This window comes from Neomonachus schauinslandi, chromosome 11 (genome assembly GCF_002201575.2).
Source record: "Neomonachus schauinslandi chromosome 11, ASM220157v2, whole genome shotgun sequence".
Classification (NCBI taxonomy): domain Eukaryota; kingdom Metazoa; phylum Chordata; class Mammalia; order Carnivora; family Phocidae; genus Neomonachus; species Neomonachus schauinslandi.
In genome coordinates this window covers 105,788,608-105,801,208 of record NC_058413.1, presented here as the reverse complement: position 1 = coordinate 105,801,208, position 12,601 = coordinate 105,788,608, and the positions used below count along the sequence as shown (strand labels likewise).

The 12,601-nt window shown below is 43.0% G+C and overlaps 1 protein-coding gene across 1 annotated transcript in view; it reads right to left on the bottom strand.

Moving 5' to 3' along the window:
- Positions 1 to 12,601, bottom strand: part of SLC35F2 (solute carrier family 35 member F2) — a 52,028-nt gene that overhangs the window by 13,289 nt on the left and 26,138 nt on the right. The window contains exon 2 of the mRNA XM_021696429.1: positions 1,538 to 1,713. Within this exon, the coding sequence (XP_021552104.1) occupies positions 1,538 to 1,713 (176 nt within the window). The remainder of the gene's footprint in view (positions 1 to 1,537; positions 1,714 to 12,601) is intronic.

Below are 12,601 nucleotides of genomic sequence, written 5' to 3'. Positions count from 1 at the left end.
TGAGTCACACTGACTTCCTAAAGGCTAATGTTTACAAAGGAGCATCCAGAGCTATTAACCATGTACCCAATTCTGTTTCCAACTCCTAAAGTTCTTACCAAATTTGGTACTTTCCCCTTAAGATGTTTTCCCCTCTCCCACAACTGGTTTCCACTTTCTTTCAAAAACAAGTCACTTATCCCGACACCAGATACCATTGGGCATTAAGGTTCATATTACATGAGGATTTGCAAACACCAGTGATTTCATTATGCAGCTCAAAACGATGAAAATGGAAGCACTGCCCCCTCCCAATCAGTTTGGGTTACCCATAGTCCTCACGTTTCTGAGTTCAATCTCATTTCGTTTGTTTTTCAAAGTCATGCTCTCCTCTTGTGGGAAGGACTTTTGTCATGACCAGCAGCCCCTAATGTGGGGTGGCGCTGAGAGCATGAGCTCGGGGGGCAGGCTGGCTGAGTCAGAATCCGTCTCCACCGATTCCTACCTACATGACTCACGGCCCGTTACCTATGTGTTGCACGCCTCAGTTTCCTCATCTGCAAAGTGGGGGTAACAGTAATACCCAACTGCTTCATTGGGAGGATTCAGTGAGGTAACACATCACCAAAGTGAGTTAAGCAATTAAAATGATGCCTAGCACAAAAATGTCAGCCAGAATCTAGCTCTTCCCATTTTCTGTGTAGCTAGCTACAAATCATATTTCTATAATGACTCTAAAACAACTTCACCCAGGCGTCTGGGTGGCTCAGTCAGTTAAGCCTCCGACCCTTGGTTCCGGCTCATGTTGTGATCTCAGGGTCGTGAGATCGAGCCCCGCATCAGGCTCCACATTCAGCAGGGAGTCTGCCTGAGATTTTCTCCTTCTGCCCCTCCCCCCTGCTTTCACGCACATGCTTGCTCTCTATATATATAATAAATAAATAAATCTTAAAAAAAAAAAAACAGCCAGTGATAAAGATGTTAATTCCTTGCCAATTCCTTGCCTTTGTCTCTGTCATGACATACACTTGATCTACATGTAACCAGTGCTCCATTTAATGTTCTCCATTTGGCTGGAAATATATATTTTGGAGAGTGAGGCTCTTTTTAAGGGTTTTTAATACTGTCTCAAATCTATCAACCATGGGAGAAAAAAATAAAACCTAACTCGTAATGGCATTTACACTTTTTTTTATATTTTTGTTTTTCAATTTTTTTTAAAGCAATCTCTACTCCCAAAATGGGGCTCGAACTCATGACCCCGAGGTCAAGAGTCCCATGCTGAGCCAGCCAGGCGCCCCAGCAATTTTTTTATTTTTTGACAACTTCTACTGGGACAGTTTGGTGCTCCCCGTTTTAATCAACAATTTCTGAGAATTATACATAAATCTCCATAAATTTTCGTAGCATTCAGGGGTGTCACAGTTTTCCAATAACTTCTATGAAAAATAGTTTCCCGTTCTTGGTTTTACCTCGCATTTTATTTTTTTAATATCCAGAAGCCAAACATTTTTATGAAGGTAATTTGTTGAAAGGGTCATCCTCACATTTGACCGACCTGATTGAAATGTCAGCATCACTGTATAAAATAGAAACAGCAAGCAGTAGTTGATAAAGCTCTGAAGCATGGGGGTGTTCACTCTGTATTCTTCTGCTAGGTACTGGCTGGTGATGGCTGTCCCACATATACACAAGGACAGCATCTGACCCAGGGCAACTGTCTTCAAGATACGCCTGGGAAATAAAGGAGAAGATCAGAACGACTCGCAAGTTATTCCTTACACACACACACACAGAGGCTCAACACAAAGAAATATTCTAATTATTCTAGGTGGTTCTTTATTTCACTTTATTGCTTACTTCATATGCACAAAAATTGAAGTTTTGTATTTTGAGAGACTATATCTTTACTCCTTCACATTTCTGATTTTCCCCCTCATTCCCACAAAAAGACATATTCCCCACTTCCCTGACCATATAGAGATCGTTTTGATTACTAAGCTTTGTCATATACTATTTGAAGTGTGTGTGTGTGTTTTTAAACACAACTTTAACTTTAGTTTTAAATTCTTCCTATGCATTAAATGTTTACCATTTTCTCAACCTTTCACTCGCCCAGAGACTTGATTTCTTCGACTAGAAGCAATGGCTTTCAAGGTTGCCTCCATGTTTGAATCTTGGAGACTTTTTAAAGGTTTTATTTTTTATTTATTTGAGAGAGAGAGAGAGAGAGAGAGAGAGCATGCGCACACGAGTGGGGAGAGGGGCAGAGAGAGACTCTCAAGCAGACGCCCCACTGAGTGCAGAGCCTGATGCGGGTTCCATCCCACGACCCTGAGATCATGACCTGAGTCGAAATCAAGAGCCCAACACTGACTGAGCCCCCCAGGCACCCCTGAACCACGGAGATTGTGAACGCCAACGTTCAGCGGCATCCAGACCAACTGCATCGTTGTCCCTAGCAGTGGGTTCCAGGCATCGGTGATGTTCCAAGCTCCCTGGGTGGTTCCAATGTGCAGCCAAGACTCTGAATCACTGCTCTAGAGGCTGGCACTTTGGATCCATAGAAGAATAAGACCCAGACTCTGCCTTTTGGCATCTAAAAAAAAGAGACATCTGAACAACCAACGAAAGCCACGTCAGTAAGTGGAAAGCAGAGGATGACATGAAAGATGCCACATGGGTAGAATGTACAGAACCCAGCAGCCTGTTAAACCTCAGGGGGAAGTGTTGAAAATGATCTCTGGGTTTCTTTTTTTTTTAATATTTTTTAAATTTATTTGAGAAAGAGAGGGAGAGAGAGCACAAGTGAGCACAGGGTGGGGATGAAAAGAGGGAGAGGGAGAGAGAATCTCGAGCAGACTCTGGGCTGAGCACAGAGCTGGCCACTCGATCCCACAACCCTGAGACCATGACCTGAGCCCAAGCCAAGAGTCGGACGCTCAACCTACTGAGCCACCCAGGCGCCCCGACCTCTGGGTTTCTAGAGAAGATGACTGGACAGATACGAGGCTGCTGAGCAGGTCAGGGAATACAGGACGAGAAGAGGTTTGGGCAAGGGGAGGGTCATGAGTTCAATTTGAGAGCAGCAGAAATTGAGAGGGCTGTATTGCTGGAGGAAAAACAGTAAGAGGTTTCACAGGAGGACTCTAAGAAGGCCCCTGGTGAGTCTCTGCTTCCTGGCATTTTTGCCCCATGCGATCTCCTCTTGAGTGTGCACAGGATCTGTGACTTACTTCTAACCAGTGGAATACAGTACAAGTAATGGGATGTCATTTCCATGAATACATTCCCTAAGGTTATCACTTCCATCTTGCAAGTCAACTCTCCTCTTCCCCGCTGGCCCCCATGAAACAAGCTTGTACAGAGAGACCCACGTGGAAAGGAACCGAAGGTGCCTCTGGCCAAACCCCAGCAAGGAACTGAGAACATCCGCCCACCGGTCGGCAAGGAAATGAATCTTGCGAACATCAACGTGAGCCTGGAAGCAGATCCCTGCCCACTGGAGGCTGCAGCTGGGTCCCCAGCCCTGGCAGACACCATGACTACAGCCTTGTGAGGCCCCGAAGCAGAGGGCAGAGAGATGCCTGTTCTACAACAACTGAGTCTTATTTTAAGTCTCTGCGTTTGCGGTAATTTGTTACCCAGTAATAGATAACCAAGTTGAAACTCTGGACTTCAGAGAGTTAGGCCCCATCTGTTTTCTCTCCACTACACATCCAGGGCCTGGAACTTTGCTATCACTCAGTAAGTATTTGTTGAATCAATGTAAACAGATAAAGAAATGATCCTATATGCCCAAATATATGGTAACTCCAAACATAAGACACTTATCTAGTTTCCCAGTGAAGTGCAAGAGTCAGAGAAAGACTAGAAATTATGCGAGTGCCGTGATACAGTAGCTAAGAGTGGAAAAACTTTTTTAAAAGGAAGAGATCATCAATATGATAGTGTCAAAAACTACAGAGAGAAGGGGTGGCATTATGCCTAAAGGGACATAGTTGGACTGGGAAGCTGGAAGTCGCTCATACCTTTGAAGAAAGCTTTCGACTAGTGGGAATGCCTAAAGTCAGATTCCAGTGGGTGGGGTGAGTAGACTATGAGCCACCCCAGCGAATGCACCAAGCATAAATCGCTGTTTTTTAAAAAAAAAAATGATGAAAAGGAGAACAGAGATAAGGAAAGAGTGTGAAGAACAAGCAGCAGTGTTGAAGACAGGTTTATTATTATTTATTATTATCATCATCTTGTTAAAGGATCAAGGAAGTTTAAACATATCTGGGAGATAAGCAGAAGGCAGTATGAGTGAAAACTTGAAGACTGACAAAAAAAGAAACTGAAAAGAGATTATAAAGACAGCTCCTGGAAGGATGAGGGATCAGGACTGAGAACACCGCCACTTTTGTTTAAAATGTTCTCTATATAAATCCTTCCAGAGTTGCTCTAAGCGAAGTAGAAAATACCCAAACTGCAGAAGACAAAGAAGATCTGTTCTAAGAGTTTACAATGTATTTTTTCCCTCTGGAATGTTCAAAAAGGGGAAGTTTCCTGGGTGAGTCGACCCTAACTAAACACACTTGGAGAGCCTTTGCCATGTGTCAGGACAAGAAGATAAAAACTGAGGGGCACCTGGGTGGCTCAGTCATTTAAGTGTCCAACTTGATTTCGGCTCAGGTCATGGTCTCAGGGTCATGGGATCGAGCCCACACTGGGCATGGAGCCTGCTTAAGATTCTCTCCCTCTCCCTCTGCTCCGCCCACTGTTTGCACATGCGCTCTCTCGTGCTCACTCTCTCTCTCTAATTTAAAAAAAACCCTGAATAGTCACTCTCTGTGCCTCGGAGGTTCAGAGTCTACTGGGGATAAAGAGGCAAGTAAACTAGGGATTAGGACAAGGCAAACGCTATAATGGGCTGGCTTAAAAAACTTCAAGAGTTCACCAGACAAACACAGCAAGGAGAGGCATTCTAAGCAGAAGGAACAGCATACACTAAGGCACAGAGCCCTAAAACAATATGGCACATTCAGGGTTTTCAAGTGGGTTAGTGTACCTGCAAAGAAGGTGAGAGAGGAAAATGGCAGCAGATGAGGATGGGAAGAGTCCACACAAGCCAGATCAAGAAGGGCCTTGGATATAATGCTCTAAAGTTGGCTTCTTATCTTGCTGGTGGTGAGATCACTGAAATCTTCTGAATAGAAGGGAGTAAAGTGACTAGTACATCAGTAACTGATGTCTCAGCACATAGCACCAAAACCTTACCCTTAATGCCTAACATGAAAACCAGTTAAAGAGGAAAGTTGACAGAGAGCAGAGTCTAGAATAAGACCCAGTTTTCTAGATCAGACAACTGGATAGATCACAATATGGTTAATAAGTTCCCAAAGGCAGCAGGAAAAGGCACATCTTTTTGTTGTTGTGAGATGGTCAAGGAAAAATATCCAGTAAGCAGTTTAGAGCTGGGAAAAAGGACTGGGTTGCAGAAATAAATTTGAGAATCAAAAGCATAGAGATGGTAACTGAAGTTGGAACATAAATGATACTAAGACACATACGTAAAAAAACAAAAAGAGGGTAAAAAAAAAAAAAAGAAACACTCTGGGAAACAGCAGGACAAAGGGGCCAGAGGAAGAAGAGGAATTAGAGATAGGGATGAAGAGGCATGGCCAGAGGGAGGGAACAAGGAAGGAAGAACATTCTGGAAGCAGGAGAAGATAGCACTTTAAGGAGAAAGCGCTCCACAGTTTGGGCTGCAGCAAATTTCTCCTCACTGCACCACCCTCCACAAATCCAATCTCTACTCGATAGCAGGAGTCAATGTTCCAAATGCTAACTGAATGTTAATGGGATCACTCCCACGCTTCCTGAAATCTTTCTATGGATCCCCTTTGTCCTTAGATGAAAGCCAAACTTTAAAATGGCCTACAGGGCATCCCATCATCTGCCCTTTGCACACTTTGCCAGTCTCATCTGGGACTACTCTCTCACAGCTTTAATTTTTGATTTTTTAAATTTCTATATTTAAAATATAGCAAAGTATAATGTATAGCCAACACGCATTTATGTATCTACCAAGGAGCTTAAGAAGAAAACACTGGCAACATCGACATATCCCCCTCCTGCCCTCCCCAGCTTCAGCTCTCTGAGGTAACTAGCTAATCCAGAACTGGGCATTTATCATGCCATGCATTTCCCTATATTTTAATATTTATGCAAATATCTCTAAAGCAATAAATAGCATTGTTCCACTTGTTTTAAAATTTTTTTTTTTAAAGATTTTATTTATTCATTTGACACACAGAGACACAGAGAGGGAGAGAGAGAGCATGAGCAGGGAGAGAGGCAGAGGGAGAGGGAGAAGCAGGCTCCCCGCTGAGCCAGGAGCCCGATGTGAGGCTCGATCCCAGGACCCTGGGATCATGACCTGAGCCGAAGGCAGACGCTTAACCATCTGAGCCACCCAGGCACCCCTGTTTTAAAATTTTATATAAACAGCATAATATGTATGTATACTTTTGTTGCAACTCGCTATTTTGACCCACATTGTAGGAGAGTCATCCATGTTGGTAAGTTAGTTCTGGTTCATTCCTTTCTATTACATGATCATATCACTTTATCCATTCCCTTCTTGATATTTAGGTTGTATTCCAATGTGTGTGTCTGTGTGTGTGTGTGCGTGCATGCACGCGCACTCTTATAAACAATGCCCCTACAAACATTATTGCATATGTCTCCCGATGGACATATCTAAGAGTTTTTCTGGTTTTTCGCAAACTGGTGCAAATGAGCTGCTGATATGCTAAGATGTAATCTCCTCAGGATGGCCTGACATAAGCACTCAGGATGGCCTGATAGGGACTACTCAGAATATCCTACAAATATAATGACTTCCTATTTGTTCCATGAAGTTTAAAGGAATCATTTGCTCTGGAGAAATATCTCGGAGTGGAATGGTTGCTCTTAGGCTAACAGAAGCATCTTCAATTTTGTTTTGCTAGATGGCTCTTTTTAAAGGGTTGGGTTACTTCATGTTGTTCATTTACTCTGTTACTCTCAAAACTGCGGGAATCTCCACCCTTCAAGGGGAAGAATGATATCAATAACTGGTCAGATGCAAAGACATTTTTTTTTAGACTATGGAAGGACATTTTCAGTCAGGTGAGCAAAGAGTTCAGGACTTGCTCCCACAATTGTAGCAGTCTTTCTAGGGATGCTCTGCCCGTCACAGGCTGATGAGGCAAAATGGATCCAGGGCTTTTGACCTCTTCTTCCTCTTGTGCTCACTTCTTTCTAAAGGAGACACTGATTCTAGATTTTAGGCTAAACAAAAGAAGTTTGCTACTTGGTCTGCCTAGAGCACTAGGAGTCTACAGAAGTTAAGGAGCCAAAGCCAAAAAGTGGGAAAGTGTATTCATTCTGTGTCACTGTCCCCAGCTACATAGTTCCCTCAGGAATCATGTGAGGAAGTAACCTACACAAAGAAATGCTTCCAATTCTCCTGCATTTCATTGTTCAACTGGTAGCTCTACAGCACACGTTCTCAACATAATCCTCACCACTCCCCGGAGAAAAGCATGACTCCCCTCCTGTTATGGACGAGGAAAATGATACTCGGAGGGGCTCCATAATTCACCCACAGTCATACAGCTAGGAGAAGGCACAGGAAGTCAGTACTCTCAGCTATTAAAAGACTAATCAGGCGTTCAAATTTGCGTAAAGAAAAGGACCTAGAGAAACTTCTCCTCTCTTCCACGGAAGGAAGTCTCAGAAGGACAGAACTTTGGAGCTAATCTCCACTTTTTTTTTAAGTTGAAGAGACTGTGACCCAGAAGAAGGAAGTGTTTTGCCCAACATGATACAGAAGCCAAACTGATGCCCAAATTTTCCGATCACCAAGTATCTGCTGTTGCCCCGGCAGCACATGGTGTTGGGATAATACGTGAGATAATCCCTCAAAGTTGGTATCTTCTCATTTTCTGTATCTCTTTCTCCGCACTGCCCTCCCCCAGACCCCTCTCTTCACCCTGCTTCCCTTCTCCATTATGATTTCATAACAGAGCCGATACCAGAAAACCCCTTCTTCAAAGGTCCCCACCTCACTGCCAGGAAAGGAGTTGAGGCTGATCTCTCTCCTACCAGTACGAGCCCTGCTTCCCTGTCCATCAGCAGGCAGGTGGATGTCCAAAGTACAGAGAGCTACCCAAGTGGCCCATAACCTAACCAAAGTCAGAACATTTTTCACATCCCATAATGGACTCAAAAGCAATGATAAATTTGAAATAGGTGAGAATAATAAGTCTGGGAGCACTAAGCCCTGTTCACAAATTGATAAAATTCCTCTAGTAAGCTCCCATTTGCCATCTAAAATAGCACAATTAAGCAAGCTGTCCTCCAACTATAAAGTATCACCATCTTCTAAAAAAAAGTCGCAAATTGAGTATGGAGATTTAAAGTTACAGGAATGCACTTCTCTTGGCTCCAAATCATAATGACCTCATCTATAATGGAGAAGCAAGAGAGCAAGAGCAAGAGACAGGGAGAGAGAGGGAGAGAGAGAGAGACAGAGAGGGAGAGAGAGGGAGAAGCTGAGAATCTGAAGGGGGTGGAGGCTGAACAAAGGGAAAAAGAAGAGAAAAATACTCAGACTTATCACGAGAGATACTGAAGACTTCAGAACAATTTTTGTTACTAAGGCTTCACATTTAAGCATTTGCATTTCACCACAAAGTCCTAGTTCACAGGAATTCTGACCTGAACACAGGGACTCTCTAAACCATAACAAAACCTGTTCCTTTCTAAGGGAAGCTGCCAGAAGCAACGTGCATCTAACCATGGGATATATCCTGTCACGGTTTTTCAAACAGAATCTCCACTGCAGTGAACTTCAATGGCAGGATATGGTCCAACCCTAAGATACACATTTCCCAAGGTGGCTTCCCGCTGTGGGAGCCAGGCCTCCGGAAAGCAGAGCAAACAAGAGTTACCAATCATTAGGGGGTAGGGTGTCAAACCACATGCAAGATAAATGAATAAGGTCACATTACTACTTCAATATATTATATGAATTTAAGAATTTAGGGCGCCTGGGTGGCTCAGTCAGTGAAGCGTCTGCCTTCGGCTCAGGTCATGATCCCAGGGTCCTGGGATTGAGCCCCACATTGGGCCCCCTGCTCAGCAGGGAGTCTGCTTCTCCAGCTGCCCCTCACCACGCTCATACTCTCTCTCTCTCACTCTCTCTAAGTAAATAAATAAAAATCTTAAAAAAAAAAAAAAAGAAGAATTTAAGGATGGAAAGAAGAAAAGAGTTTTAAAGCATTTTATTTCCCCCTTCCTTCTTCCAGAAAACATAAAAGTATATATCTTAATATCCTTTCCATTCCAAAATATTCATGCACACACTAATGAAACTATGTCTTCTATCTTCTCTTATTTGTGTATTCGGTCATGTATTCACTGAAGTTCATTGGGTGCCTAACAGATGCCAAGCAAAAGGGATTTAGAATTTAAAAGGCCCACATATTTCCCGGTCCCAGACCCTATTCTACCCAGACCAGATCAGGGGGCTCACGCTTTGTGCCCTGAAAAAATACCACATCCCTCTATTATAACACCTACCACACTGCTTGTGGGTCTCCTCCCCACCAACTCTATACTCCAAGAGGACAGGGACATTGTATCTTCCACGATGAACACAGTGCCTGGAACATGTAAGTGCCTAATGGGACACTGGTCATTTTTAAACATGATAAGGAGCTTTCTGTCTGGTAGAGGAGAGAGACCTCACCACACAGAACCACAACAAGATAGAAAGTGTCAGTGCTGAGCTGGGTCTGTAGCCAGGGGGAAGAAAGGATCCAGACTGCCCAGAGAAGGTTCACACACGGTGAAACACTTGATTATGGACCAGGAAAGTCAACAATGTCCAGGAAGATTCGGGAATGAAGAAAACGCTATAAGGTTCTTGCCTATTTCAAACACTAGTTTTACATAAAATACACACGAGGCACAATGATCAGATTGATTCATTTCTTTAGCTCTTCTTGACTTGCAACAAGTTAGACCAGCAGTCCTCTCCTTAAGTGTATATTTTAAAAAAATCATTGGAGGATTTAAAACAAACGAACAAACCTGACCTCAGCCCAAACCAGTTGAATCAGATTCTCAGGAGGTGGGGTCCCAATATCAGTCTATTTGAATAGCCCCCTAGCTGAGTCTAATATACAATGAGGTTGGCAAACCACTGAGTTATTCTCTCCCTTTTATTTGAAGAAAAAAAGAGCTCCAAATGAATGATAAAATGCATTGCTGGAATGCAAATCACACATTTTTCTTCACTTTATATCTCAATAAATCTGTACTGCTGGGTTGCACATTGTCAGCTAAAGGCAGGATTTTATATTAGGGCTAAAAGACTCGTACAGAGCACAGCTTCCTTGGGGAGGTTTTAAAATCCATCACACCTGCCACCTGTAAATACCTGGTACAGAATAATAATTTCCAGCCCCTCTATAAAAATCCTATTACAATTCTGAAAAGAAATATTCGTTTAGACCAAATCCTCACCCTTAGCATATAGATTATCCAGGGTCTATTACTAGAGCATTTTAAACAATACTGGCAACAAGCTAGAAAATAAATGGTCTTCCTTTACATAGTGAGAAGCAGCCTCGATGACAAGTTATATTCTTTCCATATCTACATTTCTATGATTCAAAAATTTGGCCTTTGGTGTATCATGTCATTCTAATAAACACCAGGAGTTAGCACTTTGGAAGAACCCTTACTATCGTGTAAAAAGGCGTATTCAAGGCCACAGAAGCCAAATTTCAAAGATTAGAAAGTGTACTAGAATATATCGTTACCTTAAAAGGAAGACAAGTAAGGAAAGGAAATGTGTTTTCTTTTCCCCCCACTAGATTATGTCTTACTCAGAGTAGATGCTCAGTAAATGCTTATTAGATTAGTGAATAAATGTAATTAATTCTTGAGATGTGGTAATGTTAAATGAGATTTCGTAACGTTAAAATGCAAGGTAGACAAATACCGTAGCCGGAGACACTTCGAAGTGAACTCAAGCAATGTTGACAGTGCATGAATTAGAGAACACTGGGGTCTAGATTTAAACTTGAAACATGAAAGAAAAGAGAAACAGGTGCAGGCAAGTGGAAAACGGGTTCACACATGTTGTGTTTTATAAAAGGCTGGTGGAGATTGCACCCCAGATGTGATCTTTAGGAAAGAATTCCTCGTGAACACAGTGGAGAGAACTGTAGACTTTAAATCTGAGGGTTTAATTCCACCCCTTATTAGTGTTATGAAATTGAATTGGTCTCTCAAAAACTGTTTCTTTTTTTTTAATTTTTTTAAGATTTAAATTTATTTGAGAGAGAGAGAGAGCACGCACACAGGAATGGGGGCAGGCGCAGAGGGACAGGGAGAGAGAGATTCCCAAGCAGACTCCCCGCCGAGTGTGGAGCCCAACGCGGGCTCGATCTCACCACCCAGGTGATCAGGACCTGAGCCGAAATCAAGAGTCAGATGTTCAACTGGCTATGCCATCCAGGCGACCCGTTTCTTTTTTTAATGGGTGTAAAGCCACCTGTGTGGGTTTTAAGGGCTAATTAATGTAACCTATAGAAAAGCACCTACTGCCTCAGGCACTCAATGAATTTCCTTTCCTTCCTTCCTCTGGCTTTCCCAGCCTTTTAGAAAACTTTCTGACCAGAACTGTCCAACAGAAATTTCTGCGATGACGAAAATGTTCTGTAAATACACCATTCAGCAGAGTAGCCTCCAGCTGTAGGTAGCAATTAAGCACCTGTAATGGGGCTGATGTACATGAGGAACTGAATTTTGAATGTTATGTAATTTCAATTTAAATTAAAACAGCCATAAATGGCTAGAGTAGGAACAGACCAACAACGTGCAGTGGAGTTACTGCAGTGATGGAAATGTTTGAGAAGGGGCTGCTGAGCATCTGAAATGGGGCCAGGAGCGTGAATGAGGACCTGAAGTTTCTACTATAGTTCAATGTAATTCATTTTAATATAAGCAGCCCCATGTGGCAGGAGGCTATCACACCGAAGACCACAACTCCAGACCAGTGCTTCTCAAATCTTAATGATTTGAATCACCTGAATCACCTGAAGATCCTGTTAAATTGCATGTCCTGGGGGCACCTGGGTGGCTCAGTCAGTTAAGCATCTGCCTTTGGCTCCGGTCATGATCCCAGGGTCCTGGGATGGAGTCCCATGTCCGGCTCCCTGCTCAGCGAGGAGTCTGCTCTCCCTCTCCCTCTGCCCCTCCTCCCCACTCATGCTCGCGCGCTCTCTCTCTCTCTCTCTCAAGTAAATAAATAAAATCTTTTTAAAAAATTGCATGTTCTGATTCAATACGTTTGGAGAGAAGCCTGAGACTCTGAATTTCACACCAGCTCTCGGCGATGCTGATGTTTCTGGTTCATGGACCACACTTTGAGGAGCAGGACTCTAGAGCAGTGCTTCCAGTTCTGCGGTCTCTCAACTCTAGGAATCCACGGAACTAATGACAGCAGTGTGGTCAGAATCTGTTTTTGACACTTCAAAAAGCTTAACGATTCTTCTGACCATTGCTGGTAAGAAAGCAA